This window comes from Chelonia mydas, chromosome 2 (genome assembly GCF_015237465.2).
Source record: "Chelonia mydas isolate rCheMyd1 chromosome 2, rCheMyd1.pri.v2, whole genome shotgun sequence".
NCBI lineage: Eukaryota > Metazoa > Chordata > Testudines > Cheloniidae > Chelonia > Chelonia mydas.
Genome location: NC_057850.1, coordinates 184423548 through 184443800, shown reverse-complemented (window position 1 = coordinate 184443800; position 20253 = coordinate 184423548). Strand labels below are relative to the sequence as shown.

At 38.0% G+C, this 20253-nt stretch overlaps 1 protein-coding gene across 2 annotated transcripts in view; it reads left to right on the top strand.

The window, feature by feature from the left end:
• The window catches only part of DNAJC13 (DnaJ heat shock protein family (Hsp40) member C13), a 101238-nt gene that overhangs the window by 57998 nt on the left and 22987 nt on the right, over positions 1–20253 (top strand). For both annotated transcript variants that reach the window (XM_043540795.1, XM_037890309.2), the window contains 14 exons: positions 360–461; positions 879–983; positions 2859–3061; positions 3981–4065; positions 4315–4469; positions 5372–5417; positions 8357–8511; positions 9348–9549; positions 11981–12096; positions 14351–14429; positions 15179–15314; positions 17548–17732; positions 18535–18609; positions 18796–18915. In XM_043540795.1, the coding sequence (XP_043396730.1) occupies positions 360–461; positions 879–983; positions 2859–3061; positions 3981–4065; positions 4315–4469; positions 5372–5417; positions 8357–8511; positions 9348–9549; positions 11981–12096; positions 14351–14429; positions 15179–15314; positions 17548–17732; positions 18535–18609; positions 18796–18915 (1764 nt within the window). The remainder of the gene's footprint in view (positions 1–359; positions 462–878; positions 984–2858; positions 3062–3980; positions 4066–4314; positions 4470–5371; positions 5418–8356; positions 8512–9347; positions 9550–11980; positions 12097–14350; positions 14430–15178; positions 15315–17547; positions 17733–18534; positions 18610–18795; positions 18916–20253) is intronic.

The following is a 20253-nucleotide window of genomic DNA, read 5'->3' as shown; positions in this document are numbered from 1 at the left end:
AGTTGATTTTAAAAACTAACTGAATATCTAATCTTGTGTTTACTTCATGGAAGGAAAGATCTCTTATTAGATGCAAATGTTAAGGGTAAAACTCTCTACATTTCTGGCACAGATGCTATATCTATAGGCATGATTTAGCATTTTTGAATGGGTAATGAGGGGATAAGGAAGTATAAATGTTCTGTGCTAGATTTCTAAAGAATATGGTTGAGAGTGAGGAGGAGAGTTGAAATCTCACCTTTGAATCCCATTTAAAATACTATACAAAGGTGGCATTTACGGTGCTTTTTATGTGTCCATAACACACTTCTATAATGCTCACATGAAATAAATGTGAAGGTTTTCTCTCTTGTTTACAGAAAAATGTTAAGGACCTCATGGATTCAAATGGCATTAGAATCCTTGTGGATCTGCTTACCATGGCACATCTCCACACAAGCAGGGCTACAGTACCATTGCAAGTATGAGGTCTTTTGGTTTATTCACACTATACCTTTTTTGAGGAACTTTTTAAAATCGGACACCGTTTTAAAGGGTGCTTGGTCAGAAACTAGGATTTTATGAAATTCAGTCTTTTAAGGCTGATATCTTTTATAACAATGTTGAAAAACTCACAAAAGTAAGGAAACAGGCTGAAGTTTCTCTACCAACCATAACTTTGTCCTTGTTTCCCTGCACATACTATTTATAGTCTAAGCCTTCTGTAGCACCACCCAACTCTCATGCCCCCCTCCTAATGCAGATCAGGCAATAACACAGTCTTGTAAAATCCCCTCCATAAACTAGCTAGCTTCCAAATTGCTAAAGTCATATGGGATCAAGACTGGATCCTGCATTAAATTGGGTACATCATTTATATATAAATATTTAACTTTTAGAGCAATGTGATTGAAGCAGCACCTGATATGAAGAGAGAAAGTGAGAAAGAGTGGTACTTTGGCAATGCAGATAAAGAGAGGAGCGGTCCTTACAGCTTTACAGAGGTATTGTATTCTTTTTGTGGCTGATTCATAAAATAATTAAACTTAAGAACGGCCATATTGGGTCAGAACAGCCCAATATCCTGTCTTCCAACAGTGACCAATGCGGAAATGAACAGAACAGGGTAACTGAGTGATCCATCCACTGTCATCCAGTTTCAGCTTCTGCCAGTCAGAGGCTTAGGGATGCCCAGAACATGGGGTTGTGTCCCTGACCATCTTGGCTAATAGCCATTGATGGACTTATCCTCCATGAACTTATCTAGTTGTACTTTTGGACTTCACAACATCACCTGGCAATGAATTCCACAGGTTGACTGTGCATTGTGTGAAGAAGTATTTCCTTATGTTTGTGTTAAACCTGTTTCCTATTTTCATTGAGTGATCCCTGGTTCTTGTGTTTATATGAAGGGGTAAATAACATTTTCCTTATTCACTTTCTCCACACCATTCCTGGTTTTGATAGACATATCTCACACACACCCAGTAGTCTCTCTTCTAAAATTATCAATCCCAGTCATCTTAATCTCTCCTCATATGGATGCTGTTCCATATCCTTAGTAATTTTTGTTGCCTTCTGTACTTTTTTCCAATTCTAATATATCTTTTTTGAGATGGGGTGTGGGCATACTCTGGATATATATGTAGTGACATTATGATATTATCTATCACTTTCCTAATGGTCCCTAACATTGTAAGGGTGTTTTTTTTGACAGCTGCACACTGAGCAGATGTTTTCAGAGAACTATCCACAATGAACCCAAGATCTCTCTTGAGTTATGACAGCTAATTTAGACCCCATCATTTTGTACGTCTAGTTGGGATTATGTTTTCCAGTGTGCATTACTTTGGAATCAGTGTTCCTTTTTCAAGAGGTCAGGATATTGTGTGTCTATAGAAGAGGAGAGAGTCTATACTACTCCAGTATGTGCACATTGTTTAGCATAACTTATCAGATATTGGGTACAGCTAGATAATCCATCCCTCCCCCTACCCCCCCACCTTTGAGACTTCATGGAGTCCTACGTAATAAAGGAGAGTGATACTGTCACCAACTCTCTGACTATAACTGGCATTCTAATAGCATGGTGGAGTTCCACAGGCTACTGCTTGTACCTGCCATATGGTGGAATGAATTAGTCTTCTAGTTTACTGCTCTCTGAGCCTGTTGGAGGTCCAGCATAAAAAGAAATCTTATTTAACATGAAAATGGTATTAAAATGTAAAGGATGTGCACTGGCATACCAAATTACTGTTGTAATGAATTGTCTTACACTTAGTCCACATCCAATATATATTTAGTATTGTTCTGATGGTACCCAATAAGCTTAATATACACAACCTCTGAAAAATGTGGGTATGGCACATTTAATGTAGTTTCGATTCATAAGCTTCTAATTTTGTTGTGCTAAGGAAAGATTAAATTCTCAAAGGAAATCAGTGATCTAATCATTTTGGTTACGGTGTTTGTGCATTTTATCTTCGTAACACAAACTACCAAATGGTGTATAAAATAGTATTTTTAAGAGTACTAGAATCAAAGCTTTTAGAGTTATAATTCTGTGTAGTCTCCAAATGAGGTCAATAATCCAATTTACTATAATGACTTGACTTAAATTCAGTTGAAAATCTCTTCCAAGTTGGTTTTCTTTTGCTTTTCTGGGCCCTTTTTTCCTATCCTACACAAGGGTAGATTTTACAGTTCTTAAAGGGAACAGGAATATTTTAGGCTGTATTGGTTTTTCATAGCAAAAAATCTTGGAGGGCGTCTGATTTTTATATGCATTATGAGCTACCAAGACAAGTAATGAAAAATGCCAGAAAACCTTACTGCTTATAGTGTGAAGCATCTAACTTGTACCTCTGACTTTAAAAAAGATGCAGGAATTATGGACCAAGGGAAAGCTGACTGCAAAAACACGTTGTTGGGCTCAGGGTATGGATGGCTGGAGACCATTGCAGTTTATCCCTCAGCTTAAATGGTGCTTGCTAGCCAACGGACAGGCTGTGCTGAATGAGACTGACCTTGCCACACTTATCCTCAACATGTTGATCACAATGTGTGGCTATTTTCCCAGCAGGTAATGAGTCTTTTTAGTTCCAAGAGGAGAAAATGGCTGGAACTTTCCATGGTTGTAGCAAATGTGCATAATTGCTATTCCAGTTTTATTGATACATTAAATGGGAGAAACTTTTTTTTTTTTAAACAGGACATGCATCTACCATCTCGTAGCAAATTTCATTTGTTTAGTGAACATGGAAGTTTTAATCTTTCTACCATGAAGGGAGAGATGAACTAACACAGTTTTATGATGGGACAAAGATAAATCCATTTAATAGAAGTGCCATAAAACTTCATGGTCACTGCTTCTCAAACTGAAATTACAGTAATTTAACAGGTTTCAGAGTAACAGCCGTGTTAGTCTGTATTCTGAAAAAGAAAAGGAGTACTTGTGGCACCTTAGAGACTAACCAGTTTATTTGAGCATGAGCTTTCGTGAGCTACAGCTCACTGCATCCGATGAAGTGAGCTGTAGCTCACGAAAGCTCATGCTCAAATAAACTGGTTAGTCTCTAAGGTGCCACAAGTACTCCTTTTCTTTTTAGTAATTTAACATTGTCTTAAAAATTATAACACAAGTGAATGTCTCCAGTTACTTTGATAGCATTAGAAATATAATCAAACGTCTTTTAACTCTTCTTAAACAGATAGCTAATCTCATTGTTTCCATACTTAATGTGAATTTTACTAAACCTCACGGATATATTCTATATCAAAGCTAAGACCAGGTGAAAGTTTGATGAATATTTAAGAAATGAGGATAGAAAACTTGTCAGAATGTATATTCAGGATCTTGATATCAACCCAGTCCATTGGATCAAAATCTAAAATCTGCCTGAGAAATCAGTTCAAAAACATTTAAAATAAAAGCACAAATACTGTATTTATATTTATGTATAATACACTAAAAACATTGATTGGGAAAATACATATTTTAGGGATCAAGATAATGCCATTATAAGACCTTTGCCCAGAGTAAAGAGGCTGCTTTCAGACAGTACTTGCCTTCCCCATATTACTCAGGTAAGTTGCTTGTTTTGTCAGTCTGTTCTTTCGAAATGTGTAACTATCCAGAAATGATTCCCGCTAACTTAATATAATTTAACAGTTATTGTATCCTGGGCTGTTGTACTTTATTATTTCGGCTGTATTTCACTAACATATTTTTTGGGTTTAATTTTGATTAGCTGGTTAAAGTTAGTTTTTTTTATGGCTACTGATCATCTAAAATTTGTAGATGCTCCATGTAAATTCTGTCTGTCTTCTTTTCAGCTGCTGTTGACGTTTGACCCTATCCTTGTTGAGAAAGTTGCCATATTGCTGTTCCACATCATGCAAGATAACCCACAATTATCTCGTTTTTATCTAAGTGGAGTATTCTTCTTTATCATGATGTACACAGGTTCCAATGTACTTCCTGTTGCAAGGTAAGGACAAGAGGAATGGTGAAAATAACAATTTTAGGTATTTATGTGTGGAACTGCCTCTGCATATTAATACTCCTAACTAGATAGGGGAACCTGTTACTTCTATCAAGCAGTGAACAGCAAGGTTTTTATAGTGGCTTGCTTGTTTGCTTCTGTACAAGTGATTACGCTATAAAAAAAACTTCATGTCCACTTTGGTAATGTGCATACATTTACAGTTTTGTTGAACTGAAGTAGTGTTTGGGGGAGTGTGTGCATATACTGTGCCCAGCTGTACAGCTAAAATCATGTATCTGGTCAAGGTTTCCAATGACTTAAAGCCATTAGAGCAAGTTCCAATTATCTATACATAATACCAGAATTAGAAGAAATATTGTAGGCTTTTGATGTGTACTATTTGAGCTTTTATTTTTATAATAGTTGGGTTTCAACAAAGGCTCTGATCTCGCAATGAGATTCATATAAGGGTCCATAAAACTCATTGCAGGATCAATGCCTAAAACACTTAATGTAAACGTTCACGTTTATCAGACTTGTATCTTCAAGCATATCTAAATGGCTTTCTATTAAGCGAATGAATTTGAGTTTTAAAGCAGTTTTGTTGCATGTAATAAATTATTCTTCCCATACATTATGAATTCAAAGTCTACGTGCTCTATGCAACAGAATGTCAGAAATAAGTTCTCTGTTTGTAAATTAGTCATTTACAACTTGTAAAAAATTCAAAGCTTTCTATAAAGCTTATAGGAGGCAAAAAATCTAGGGTTAAGCTATAAATTTGATATGAAGACAGGGCTGAAATGAAAAAGCAAATGCATTTTTGAATCAGCATCTATACTGCTGTTTTCTGCAAAGCCGCATTGAGAATATCACTGAACTGAAAAACATTACTTTTCTCCTAGGTTTTTGAAGTACACTCATACAAAACAAGCTTTCAAGTCTGAAGAGGTGAGTAGAAATTACTAGTATAAAAACATTTATTTTTGCTCTCGTAAACTAAGTTAATTCTATATTAAATATTTTCTGAAGTATACTCCTTCAGTTTTCAATCTTTCTACCTTGTGCTTACATCCTCATCATAAATGGACACTTTTGTCTTCTATTTTGTTAAAGATAAAGATTCTTTTCCCTCCTTGCACTCATGTTTAAAGTCCTCTTTTTAAAAAAACAAACAAACAAACCCAACCCCCCCCCCACCTTGAGCAGACAACTACCTAATTCTCTTGGCTGTGTTGCTTGTGACCGTTGTGCATTGTCAGTAATTCATTACAAAATGAACTATATTCCCTCACCAAATACAGGGCATAGACTCCTGTATTCTTGACTTCTGTCAGTCAAGTCTGCTTTGAGTCTCCTTTAGAAAGCATTCTGTTTGTAATATCTGCTCTTTCTCTTGGTTTCTAGAGAAGACCATGAAGAAATGCCATTTGCACAGCCAAGTAACTTTTCTCGCTGCTCATTCAAACTGGCCTAGTCAGTGCATTAAACATACTCTTCTTTTCTAAACTCAAACCAAGCATTGGCAACTAAGATGTGAAGAAGTTTATTTTAGTAGTGCTACAAATAATGATTGGAGTAACAATCCAAGCAACTACTTGTTCCTCTTACAATTAGACCCTTTGAGACACCTAGATCTCACTGCTTACCACCTCTCCAGGCAACATTCCCATTGGCTAAGAGTGGGATTTCACTAGACACTGCCTATTTGCATGTCTCTTGCGTGCGTCTAGGCATGTAGCAAAAGAACTAACTTGGGTCTTAAAGTGAGGTGAGTGAACACTTTAAGATGACCAGAGAAGTCTGTTTTCTGAGACTGAATTTTTTGTCTTAGGAAGCTTCAAAATGGGACATTGGCTTGTAATGTGTTAATGAAAAACCTTCACTAGAACCCCATGGAAATAATAGGAGGAAGCACATTCCCTATATTCAGTGGCAGAGAGAGACAAAATCTGGTGGACTCAATTACCTTCCCCATCCAACATCTTGTACAGGAGTAAAATCATATAGATTTGTACAGCTTGTGTGGCCTCTATCTTCCGAACTTGCAGCTAGGATGACTGCATTTGGCATTTCAAAAGAGGTCTGTTTATTCTTCATAACACAAGTGGAAGCAGCTTTGAGCTAAGATGAGTTTGGAGCACCTTCTGGCTTGGCCAGTACACCGATCCGTGAAACTCTTTTCACTTTGTGGACCATAAGTCTCTGATATCAGTTGTGTTCCTCCAAGTGGAATAGCTGTGTGCACACAGTGCCTAGTAAATGATCAAGCTAAAGGAATCCAGTGAACTAAGTCTATTTCTTTGTTTTTGTTTTTGGTTTTTTTTTGGTGTGAAGTGGCAAAAATGAAAAACTTGGAACTGTAACCATTATTTTTAGGTTGTTATATATTAGGAACTCCTTGTCCAAGTCATTTTAAACGTTGTATGAAGGTTCCTGGCCAAAGTAGAATTTAACATTACAATTTTGAGATGAATTTGAATTTTGCCAATTTTAGTAGGGAGAAGGCCAAATAGGGCTATTAATGGAAACTTGGTTGCAGCTTAATAAACTGTAGGGAACTACATTGATCCAAGCTAAGGTCTTAATAAACTGTGGGAAGTAGTGCTTGTTGGTGTTAATACTCAGTCACCTTTTTAAAGGGGATAAATTGCCCTTGCAGAAAGTGCATCTTAATTCACCTACTCTACTTATGTCCGAGCGTTAAAGCTGAACCAGGGGAGGAGATAGTATCCAGAAGCTGCTTATCGTGCTAGTCTGATGGTGGTTTCCCAAGGATTGGTTTCTTCCTTTCTTTTGATATAGAAGGCTTGCAATACATTGTTTTGTCTGAAATATTTAGCAGTATCTTTATGCTTTACAGTCACCCTAAAGTCACATTTTAAACCATATAAAAATTGAATAATCTTACAAAAATAAAATTATAGAGCTGCACTTATATTGCTACTATAGCATGTGTGTCTGCCTGTAGTACTGTGCCTCTGAATTAAAGATACTTCCTGTTAGCATTCTTATAGTAAGCAGGATCCAAGAACATTCCTTGTTCTGTAAACCAGCGTAACTTTCCATGTACTGATCTACTTTATTCAAGGTATAAAGGATGCTAGCTCACATCAGATTTTTTTTTGAATTCATGATATCAAAAAGGATTTATGATATCGTTGCTTGTTAAACTCTTTAAACTTAAACTAGATCATTGATGTAACAAACAATTTGACCAGTAAATGATATAATTAAATCTGTCTGGATAGCTTTTAGGAATTTTAGATAGGATTTTTGGCTCACAGTTAGGAGACCTAGTGACGATTTTGAGTTCTGTAGAGAGACTTGCTGCTTGTTCCAGTCTTGCCATTGGCTGCAAAATGAATATTCTACAATAAACTTCAGTGTCTTATGCTTTCCATTGATGAGCTGAACCATACTGCTGTTGGACATAACTACAATGACCTTAAGATTAGTGTTTCTTATAGTCCACTGCTTTATATCGCTAAGGATGATGGGATTCACTGCCCTGGGTGTAAAACTGGTATACTTTTTAAAGTGCTATGACTGTTCTGGGTTAGCAACTGTGACTTACAGTATATTACTTAGCTGTGTTTCACTCCTTTACAAGTAATGTGAAGATGACTCATGGTCAGCATCCTTTTAAAAAATCAGCCTCCTTAGCCACTCTTACATGTAAGTAGCTGTTACTGACTAGCAAATCTTTGCATACTTGAAGCTATGTAAAGAAACTTTACAAACATATTTAAGATCCTAATCAGTTTAATTGAATTCCACTGTAAAATAGGAAAGCCTTATCCCGGTGTATGTTAATCATTCAATGAGTGTGATCAAACTACAGCTTAACTTGGAAACACCTCAATACCTGTGAAATTCTTTCATTTTAGACAAAAGGGCAAGATATAGTTCAAAGAAGTATACTAGGACACATCCTTCCTGAAGCAATGGTGTGTTATTTAGAAAACTATGAGCCAGAAAAATTTTCTGAAATTTTCCTTGGGGAATTTGACACTCCAGAAGCGATTTGGAGCAATGAAATGAGGTAAGTATTTTTATCTATTTCCCATTAAATAGGGGATCCAGTCTTTTGATTAAACTTGTATTAAGTGCATACCATGTGATTTGATCTTGGGCAAAGAGGGCTCAGTGGCTCATTTCACTTTGCTATAGTAGCAGTTGCCTGTAGAAACTCTCTCCAGTGAAATGGATTTAGTTGTCCCAATTAAGTCTTCAGCCCTCTGTTCACATCATAAAGCCAGGAAATGACATGGCACAACAAAGTGTCTCTTCAAAAGAAGCCCATGGTACAAATATAAGTGTCATGGAACAGTTACGCCATTTCACTTTAAATTCTCCAACAGTTTGCTTCATGCCTGCCTACGTACGTCATGCTTAGTTAGTGTCAGCAAATGTTATCTGTCTCTAGAGTGTGACCATTCTTTACGGTTTCCTCGCTAAACTACGTGGTGTTACAAATCACATAATTCCTGCCTGGATAACATACCTCTCTGGTTGCTGGGGCATTTCCCATATAAAGCATGGAAAATCTTTCTAATTATATATCTTTTTATATAAATCTAAATCTTCAGTGTTAAAACAAATTTGAGACTGCTCTCGAATAGGTAGGCAGAACTGTGTACACACCTTCTGTATTACTGCTTAATTTTTTGTTTGTTTTGGTGTCTTAAAATTAAAACCAGTCACATGAGATTATAGGACTGTAGTATCCCAAATTGCATAAGACTTTTAATCTGTTCAAGAAAATATGGCTAATTATGGGAAATTAAACGCTTGTCAAAAATGCTTAGTAGTGTACTTATGAAAAGTACCTGACCAAAATCTTGTATTGGTGTAATTCTCAATGTTTGCAATTCAAAGGCGCCTTATGATCGAGAAGATTGCTGCTCACCTTGCTGACTTCACCCCTCGTCTTCAAAGTAATACAAGAGCACTCTATCAATACTGCCCCATACCAGTTATCAACTATCCACAACTGGAGAATGAGCTGTTCTGTAATATTTATTACCTCAAACACCTGTGTGATACACTCCTGTTTCCAGATTGGCCAATTAAAGATCCTGTAAGTCCAGAAATCTTTCTACACTTGTATATCCATAGCGCACATGCACAGACCTAACACTCACTCAAACATTTCTAATCCAAAAAATCCAGGAGTGGCATATTCTTAATAGTTGGCCTCAAACCTTGTTTCCTCCATAAACCTCAATATACTTCGGTTTACATTGCAAGTTCCTGTAACAACTTATGCATGATGAACTAAAAATCAGTATTGGGTAAACGGGAATATAACTGAGTTGTCCACTGAATTCTTGATTATGGCATGAAAAAACTATTCTGCTGCTGTAACAGATACGATTGCTCATACTTACCTTTGTTTCAGCAACTCTTGGGATGTCTATACTGCAGTGTGAGTCTGGGGTTTGAATTCAGGCTCAAGGCCCCTACCCCTTCCATCTACGCATAAATCTTACTAATCAGGACTCCGTCCCAGGAGGTGGAGGGTCTGAGCCTGAGTCAAGCCAGGACCTGGGTTTAAGCCATATTGCTTTGCAGTTTGTAAAGACGGACCAACTGGACTCGTCCTCTGGGACTCAACCAGAAATATTCCATGATCCCACAGGCCAGCTATCTTTGCCCTCTGGGCAGTCGAGTCTGGTGGAGAGTCAAGTTTTTCCACAGTGCACTACAAACAAAGGACTAGAGCAACCAAATTTTGAGAGGGTGCTAGGAAGTCTGGGATATGGGAGGTTGGATTTAGTCTGCCCACATAAAACCGTGTAGACACTGGAGCCCCAGGTTGGGACACAGGGTTTGACAGCTCCTAACCTGCGGTTACAAATGAGTGTAGACACTCAGACCTAGGTTAACAAACCAGAGTATGCTAACTGAGTTCTGCTAACCCTGGGCTTAAAGAGACTAATCCAGATAAGTAACCTGGCAAACTTTTAGCAACACTTTTTTTTTAATGCTTAAACTTGTAAAGCATAACAAGAAACCTAGACTTAGACTTCATAGATGGCTGTGTCTACATTGACAGTTAACCCAGGTGATTGGCACCTCAGTTAGCCTAGCAAGGGTGAGAGCATCCCTGCAGCAAAGCCATATCTGCATTACAGTTTCTGCACTCATGCATGTGCCTGGAAACATAGCCCATAGTTCTTTGTGCTGAGATCCTGTAAGACTTACCCAGTAAATTGGGAGATAAGGATAAACTTATTTATCCTTTTGGGGAATTGTGGTAAAGACACTGAAGGACTGCCGGCACTCGAATTATTTATTTATTTATTTTTCCCTTGTGCCCTCAATACAAAGTAGACGGGTTCTATCCTGACTTAGAACAGAGCCTGGGTTGTAGCCCTCCCATACAGCCAGGTAAATTGGTCTGTGCTTAAAGTGCCTCTAAAAAGCCAGGTCAGAGGTTTTTCATTTGTGAATGGTAGTGGGGTTAAGGCTACAGTGCAGCGTAGATATGATATTCTCTTTAGTGTTTGCAGTTCACCTCACTTGGACAATGAAACTAAAGGTCTTGTATAGTCACTTATTCCTTATATGCAAAGGAATTCTTACTTGTCTTAAATTACCCATTGAAACTTACAAAATGTAAATGTTTTCATAATTTTAACTTAAAAGTTGCAACAAAGCTACTTGGCAGAGTTCAGGTTAATATATCTGGTAGCAAATGCAGTAATCAAATGCTAAGAATCAATCTAAAAATATCACTTTAGTGCTATAACTCTGAGGCTAATTTTAACTTACTCATGTACAAAATATCTAAATGGAATTCCCCAAACAAAGATGAAGACCTACCAGGTCTTTCAGGAACAGTACACTTTCTAGAGGTCTGTCCACTCCAAATTTAAATGAAACACATTTTTAAGAACAAGACCGCAGCGTGGAGCAAAATCAGAATCCCAGGGTACGTCAGTTCAGGATAAAAACTACCTTAGAAAGCATTTAAAATAGGAGTATCTTAGTGATGTTACATGCTAACATTAAAAAAATTTCACCTCTGCATTAAGTGTAGCTACCTATATATATTAGCATTTAGCCACAAACTGGAGAACAGCTTTATTTGCAAGTAACTCAAATAGGCAACATTACCTGTGTTCAAATCAACTAATATACAAATTTCCAGTGATTGGTGGAAAGATTAAATTAAAATAGGTTTCAGAGTAGCAGCTGTGTTAGTCTGTATTCGCAAAAAGTAAAGGAGTACTTGTGGCACCTTAGAGACTAACACATTTATTTGAGCATAAGCTTTCATGAGCTACACAGCTCACTTCATTGGATGCTTATGCTCAAATAAATTGGTTAGTCTCTAAGGTGCCACAAGTACTCCTTTTCTTTTTTTAAATTAAAGTAGTTAGTCCATAACCAAGAGCTTCACAAGAGCTTCTGAATTTCTTGATCAGTACTACTTCAGTATCAAGTGCTGACAAGTATGTTTGACACTGGCCATAATATCCTTAATGGATTTTAATTAATTTCAGGTTAAATTGTTAAAAGATACTCTGGAGGCTTGGAAGAAGGAGGTAGAAAAGAAACCACCTACAATGTCAACAGATGATGCTTATGAAGTTCTTAACCTTCCAAAAGGACAAGGACAGTAAGTTGCCATAAAACTTCCTAAAACAAAACTGAAGTAACTGCTACATTGTTTTATATCATAAGTTACTCCAGATAAATTGAAACTTTGATCTCAGTTTATGGTACCCAAAGCTGGAGATATCTGAAAACCAGCTATCAGATGGCATTGTGTTTCAGGCATTTAATTGATGCTAATGATGGTGGCTACCTTTATTCAGCATGGAATAAATGCTGAAAAAATCCAAAACTGTTTGATTTGATATTCGGGTAATCTCTATATATAAAAAGTGGTACTTGCATTAATTTGGGGGGAAAATGCCTGTTTCAGTCTTGAGCTCACGCCAAGCTGCTGTACTGGATCCAAACCTTGGGTCCCACATACTCTCTGCTTTCTGGGGCTGGGCAGAATTTAACTTTCTCTCTGAGCGTGTAGGCATACACTCCAGGTACAGCCTCCAGGTCTGACGTTCCTGTTGCCAGTGGGGACCCTGCAGTCCAATTGCATAGACTCTGAAGTTAGGGCCAGTTTCTGCAAGCCTCACAGTAGCTGTTGCACACTGAGTTCTGTCAAAGCTGTGACCTGCTTGTTTACTGTTCCCTCTTTTGGGACTACATGACTGTAAGCAAGTAATATACAATCTGCAAAGGGATTTCTAAATGCACATCCTTTACGCATAGAGAAATCGTAAGATGTACAGATCCATGCAAAAATAAGTATCCACAAGCAAAATCCTTCCTTTCGTATCCTCACTGCTCTGAGAGCTCTTTGGGCTTTGGTCAGTCCTTCCAGTGTCCCAAGACCCTCCTCTCTTCTCCTGCCCATTCTTGCTTTCTTGTGACCCTCCTAATCAGCCTCAGAGACTGTCAGTGATGCCTTGCAAGGTTACCAGCTCACCTGGAAGGACTGGCTTCTGTGGGTGGTAGCTAGCTCATAGTTCATAAGTGCTTGTATTTGAATAGGAGACCCACCAGGGTAATTAGCCTTGATTGGTTTTATTCGGCCTCTGTCAATGCCATTTGGAAATTTTCAGTCCAGGGTGGAGACAGACTACAGGGAAGGTACAGTAGTCTTGCAATGAAATGGTGCTCACAACTAAGTGGAGTTGGTAGTCTGATGTAGATACCTTGTTGCCAGGCTGTAACTATTTTGTCACCCCAAATTCAGCCATTGGAGAACACTTCTAAAGTGAATAGTGCTTTAATAACTGTTCTTTGTAATCTTATTCATAGCAATCACAACTAATTGAGAGTCACAGGACTTCTGTGTCTTTGGGAGGAGCTCTCATGAAGCCACGAAGCTCCTCTGTTCTTGACCCTCCTCCGCCCCTCCCCCCCAAGAGCTGTACACATGGGCAGAGCTCTGCAAGAGTCTTGGAGCTGAGGACACAGACCTGCCATTGCTATTGCACCATGCCTTCATGTCTGGCTCTGTACCCATAGTAGCAGAGAGGGAGTCCTGGGGCAGTGAGAGTTGGGGAGGGGGAGGTCATGGAAGTTCTGTGGCTGGGGTTCTAGGACAGCAGGAAAGAAGGATAATTTAAAATAAAATTATTTTAGCTATTTGAACAATTGTGAGATTTTAAACTAAATTGTAATTATTTAATAGTTATGTGGTTGATCAAAATTATTCAGAGTGACCTAATTTTTTTAAATGCTTTGAATGTGAGAAATTATTTAAGGATTATAAACATAATTACTGAACTCAGTTATAGAAGGTTCTACTTGGGTTAGGGTGGCTGTAAAAACATTCTCACATGGAACAATCTTTGCAGCTTACAAAGAAAGGTGGTGAAAAAAATTGGAAACTTGGTACAAAGGGAGAGTATTTGATATTTCTTGGGTGCTCACTGTTCATTTTCCAGCTCTCTCTATAGCCTTTGCATGGAAGGGAAGTATGGGGGGAAGACAGGAAATTAGGTGGGGAGAGTTCAGACAGTAACAGGAAATGGATGGTAGTTTCAACCTCGAGGGGTAAGGGCAAGTCTCCTTCTGAACAGCCAGGGAGAGATGTGCATTAAAGATTGACTTTTCAACCTGAAATTATCAACCACTTTGTAGAGGAGTTTAAAAGTCAAAAGAGAAACTAAAATGTGCTATCTTTTTTTAAAAAATCTAAAGATTTTTGGGGGGTCTGACTCATGATTTTTGATTTCTTGAGGTTGGTAGTTTTGAATATGTAAATTTGTTCTTAATCAATTCTTATGCCAAAAGTGAATATTCTCTTATTGACATGTTCTATATATTACATGACATTCTCTATCTGCATCTGACAGGCATGATGAGAGCAAGGTCAGAAAAGCCTACTTCAGGTTGGCACAAAAATATCACCCTGATAAGAACCCAGAAGGGAGGGTATGTACTGTACTATGATATGACTTTAGTTTACACTGAGACTTTTTTTAAATTGTGGTTTAATGGGTTTGTCTGATTTTAATGAATATTTACATCGGTAGTGTTTTCAGAGCAAGTCATTTTCTTCCAGAATACACTTGCACAAATTCTAGAGATCCATAGCATTTTAACTGGAATATGACACTTATCAAACATTTTCTTCAGGGGGACTCTGAAATAACAGTTCATCTCATTCCATCATGCCAGGAAATGACATGCACTGCATGTCATCTTGTGGGGTTTTGAGGGATGAGGAGTTTAAATACAAAATAAAGATAATATGTAACTTTCTTTACAATAACTACCAAACCATCTATCTGAAAAAAATTCACTCTTACAGCCCACTTTTCCACTCACTTGATTCTGCAGTGAAGCCATAATGCTAAATTTGTAATATCACAATTTCTTCACTGATAAGACTAAGTGCAGGATTACCCCTTCACTGAAAGACTTAAAGAGAAAAACTGATCTATGAACCAGCAAAATATTACTATAGCAGAATACGCAGTTACTATTTTTCAGAGTTTTCTCCAATGTGACACTCCCTTGGAATTTCATTTGCAATGGTATAATATAGCTAATGTCATTGTTTACCAGTTCAGAAACAAAATAGGGAAGATAGGTTGAAGCTGCAACTGAGTTTTGAGACCTAGTAAATACTCAGGTTTTGTTGGGTAACAGCTTGACGTTGTCCATATTGTTATCTGCAGGATATGTTTGAAAAAGTAAACAAAGCATATGAGTTCTTATGCACAAAATCTGCCAAAGTGGTGGATGGCCCAGATCCAGAGAATATCATCTTGATTCTGAAAGCTCAAAGCATCCTCTTCAACAGACACAAAGAAGGTGGGCATACTGACTCAGAAATATCACTTCCACTGTATTTCTCGGAGCAGCTTTTTGAAGCTGCTTTGAGTTGTTAATGCATTAATTTTGACATTTCTTTTCATGAAATAGTGAAAATACAAAAAAATTCATGAAATGTGGAAGCTTCATATTTAACATAGTATAAGTTAAATAGACTTTTTCTCTAGTTTCATCTTCCTCTCTACACTATTGTTAGGGGCCTACCAATTTCACAGCCGTGAAAAACATGACATGGACTGTGAAATAAGCCTTTTCCAGTGAAATCTGATGTCCCCTTGTTTCTAGGTGTGCCCCAGCAAAGGGGACTCCTAGTTCTGGCTGGGCTGGGGAGGGACAGGACTTGTCCATCCTCTGCACAGCTGCTCAGATGGAGGGGGGAGACCAGACCCACCTCCGGGTGCCTCCCCCTGCAGCAGGGCGCTTTTGGACTGTGCATCAGTCCCAGAGGTTCCTGCAACTGGAGAAGGCATGTGGACATAGGTCCAATCTTCCCTTCTTCCTAAGAGCGCCCCAGAAAAGGGGGCTTCTACCTGCTAGTCCAGGCAGGGCTGGGGCAGGACAGGACTTACCCAAGAGCAGCCCTGCAGGGAAAGAGCATCTCTCCCAGCTGCAGATAACTCCACACCCCCTCTTCCCCACTCTGTCCAGCTCTGAAGGCAGCACAGAAGTGAGGGTGGCAATCCCATGACCCCCCTACAACAGGTTTGCGACCCCCACCCACAGTGAAATTTACCAATTTTCAAATCCTATGGCTGTGAAATTGATCATAATGAACCATGAATTTGGTAGGGCCCTGACCATAATGGACCATGAATTTGGTAGGGCCCTAACTATCATGCTTTCTTGTTGATACCCTGCCTCTAGTAAAAATCTGATAACAGGAAATATAGTAACTTCTGTGTCATATCGTGTCAGTGGTGGACCAAAACTCACTTTTCACTGTGGTGGAAACTCTAGTCAAATAATAATTGGGCAGTATTGTAATTGTGACTGAAAAGTCATTTTATTCATTTAACATTTTCAGGTGCTTTGAAATAGCAGGAGATGGCAACAAGGCTGAAGGTGAACATTTAGCAAGACAATTTGTTACGTGTTTGCCTGGTTTTGGAAATCACTAATGAAGAAAAGAGACTTTTCATCAGTTAAATGTCTGACTCTTGCACTCAAAGGTCTCTTAAACTTCAGTCTTGCCAGAGAATGAGTTCTCCGAGAACTTTTTAGTGCTTACGAAATGTCACTTAAATAGTTCTAAACATAAAAGTAGTGCATGCTGCACATGTGCAGTGTGACTTTCTCATTCTTAAATGTACTTAAGAGTCTCTGTCCTGATCTACTCTTTGCCATACTCAAGTAGTCCAAAGGGAGTTGAAAACTCACTGCATCCTTCTAGTCAGGGTTCCCCCTGCTGTTGCATAGTCCCCAGGAGAGGTAGACTCTGCATGTACCAGCTCCAACACCACCCTCTTCCTCTGCAGTCTCTACCAGAGAGGAGGGATGGCTGAAGTGGTCTAATAATTCTTGACTAACAATCCTTGGAACCCTTCGCATTACCATGTATGGTAACTTAAAACACAAACATCTTAGTCGTATAAAATACTTGCGTGCAATATGGCACGTAGCTTAGGGTACTACAGCTGTATCTCTTGACTTGTGTGGAAAAGGTCACCCATAATATTCAATTAGATGCATTAAGCCAAATACTACTTTAACATATAGATTGCCTTCTTCTATAGCAAATTAAACGTTTTGTTTAGAATTGCACTTAAGCCCATCTGAAACCCATTTAGAAGGTTTGATGCCTTATGTGAGAAGGTGATAGACTCAAGTTTCAGCTGTTGTTCTGTAACATTAAATATAAAGGACTTCAGCAACCTTCCCAATTTAGTATTCCCTTACTAAAACTGACTTGATAACATTAATAGTTTAAGTTTTTTTTTCACTTAATTTCTTGAAGTAGGCTAGACACATACTGTGAAAGATGGCAGACTGGTTTGTGCATTACTAGAAAATCTCAAGGGCTACATAAATAATCCTATTTGTCAGATGAGCTAACATTGTGTTCACACATAGCTTGGCTCTGAAGGAGGAGAAAACATTTTGTGAACGAGTAATTTAGTAATCTGAAGCAGATCATGATAAAATCCTTACACATTTAGACACTGCTAGTTAATGGCTATCAGATTTGCTACATTTCAGTTTGTTTATCCTTCAGATTTGAAGCCTTACAAATATGCAGGCTATCCCATGCTGATTAAGACCATTACACTAGAAACTTCAGATGATCTTCTGTTTTCCAAGGAATCTCCTTTGTTGCCTGCTGCTGCAGAGCTGGCTTTCCACACAGTCAATTGTTCAGCACTTAATGCAGAAGAACTGCGGAGAGAGAATGGAATAGAGGTAAACCCAAAGAAACTCATAAGCACATCTGTTTTCACAGGTTGTTTGTTGATGGTTACTACTTCTTGGATAATCAACTGAGGAAGGGGGGAAGAACAAAATTGATGGTGTAGTGTTATCCGCACATTTGCCCACTTCCTTCCTGCAAGAAACATTCTCATGGTTTCTTCTGAAATGGGAGGGCTGGGGGACAGGAGGGATCTCCTTCTGGAGTAGATTAATTCATCCCTCCACAAGGTGGCTTTGAATTGATTTACATAACATTCATCTTCCAGAACAAGTTCTAGTGGCCGTTACATGGAACGGCACTGTCTGTATCGGGCTTCTGTGTTGTGCTTGTTTGGTGCAAAAAAACCCCATAAAAAATAAATAGTGACTTGCTTTAAAGGGTGGGAGCCAATCATTTGAGCGTGGTTTGGTTATTCCAAATGAACACTCCTCAGTAGCACAACTGGGAGAAGAGGACGCCACTATATTAAAAATCTTCTGAAAACTCCCTTAAACTATCATGGCAGTGTGAAAAGGCTAGATATTTCCAAGGAGATAATCTTTACATGATGGATAATTCATATGAAGTAGCAGTAAATCTCCCTTTATGGTTGTAAAATGAAGCCCGAACAGCGAAAGCAAAATTTTGTTTCAGTGCATAGGACAGCTGTTAAACCGTAACAGGAGGTAATAGATTTACAGACCCTGAGCAGGCTTCATTGAAACAAACCTTGTAAAGCTACACTTTGGCAGAAAGATACTTTCTTTAGGTTTATGATGAATTCTAACCCTTACAGCTTTTTACTCCCTAAAGGTATTGCAAGAAGCATTTAATCGTTGTGTGGCAGTCTTGACTCGCTCCAGTAAACCAGATGACATGTCTGTGCAGGTAAGCAATACAGAAATTGCAAAACGGTACTTAACAGTATGTCAGGCCATACCTTTTGTACCATTTTCTTATGAGGCTTTGTGCAGCTAATAAGTGTTTTAGAAATTTGCGTGTCCTTCTCCTGTTCAAGGGATATGCAGTACACTACATTAACCCTGTGGCTTAAGAAAGTGTTTCTGTTTGTAGGTATGTGGGCATATAAGCAAGTGTTACAGCGTGGCAGCACAGTTTGAGGAGTGCAGAGAAAAGATCACTGAAATGCCTAATATCATCAAGGATCTCTGTAGAGTGCTATATTATGGCAAGGTAAGATCTCCTGGCTTACTACCTAAGCTGTTGTAGTTTCCTTGTTTTATATTTAAGTGTTGTAAATACAGTACTAGAAAATGAGCCACTATATGAGACTAGTTCTTAAAATAAGTTTTTTATAAAAACTGTTGTGTGAATACTTGCAGTCTGTATGACACAAATACGAGGCTTGGTCCACACACAAACTTGCACTGATTTAACTAAAGGTGTAACATTTTTTAACAGGTTTAATTAAATGGTGCAAATTCCCTGTGTAGATTCTTATATACATTTAGCTTGCACCTATAAGTTTTATATCTAGCTTATATTGCTTTTTTTACCTTTAAATTCTGTCTGTAAATTACAAGATGCAAGCTATACCCTGGTTTAAACAGCTCAGATCATCCACAGCGGGTTTTGCATTAGTTTAATCAAGTTGGTTTAAAAACCAGTGCAACTTGTGTGGAGACAAATCCATAAATTCTGACTCAAAGTATTTCCACTTAAATTTAAATCCTAGTTTTAGGGAAGTACAAGAACAATCTACCAATTACAGTAGATGAAAATGCTACCTGTCAGAATATTTCTCAGATTGGTGACAAGGGCCACCACCCTGGCTTACCTTCCACATTGGGCCAAATTCTGTTCTGTTTCACAACTCTAAAAACCAGTAACTCCAGGGGGTTTAATGGTATTACTCTGAACTTTAAAGTTTAAAAAGCAGAATTTCACCACTAACTACTCATTGAATTAGCTAGGCAGAGTAACTGTCTTTATTTTTACTCTAATATCTATTTTTACTTCTATAAGTAGAAAAAAAATCTCAAGTTTAAATTCCTTTGGCTGGTGATTTAAAATAGCATTGCTGCACTAGGAAGACAGTGGCACAGCAGATATAAGGAACAAAATCTAAAGGTCTGGCTTAAAACATAAAAAGAGAATGCAATGGTAAACCTTCAAAAACTGGCTAAGGAAATTTAAAGCTGGTGTAATTTCTTGAGGTTACTTCTACCTTATTTTGAATATTGAAAGAAACATAATCAGCTGAGAATGTAGTAAAAGTATTTTGAGTGACATCTGTTTGAAAGTTCTTCTAAAACGCAGTAGAACTTAAAATTTACTTTCCATTAAGCAGTTCTTCGCAATACTTAGTGCAGTCTATCAATTAAGAACTTCATGTGAAGTGCTTGAGATAGTCAACTATTAGACTGCTCCTACAGAACATCACTGTAGAAGTAAATGTATATAACTATTGAGTAATCCATTCAAAGACATGGCTCTTCAAAATTTGATTTCTATAAACAAAGTATAGAATAAGTTCTTCAAAATGTAATACTGATCAACAAATATGTCCAT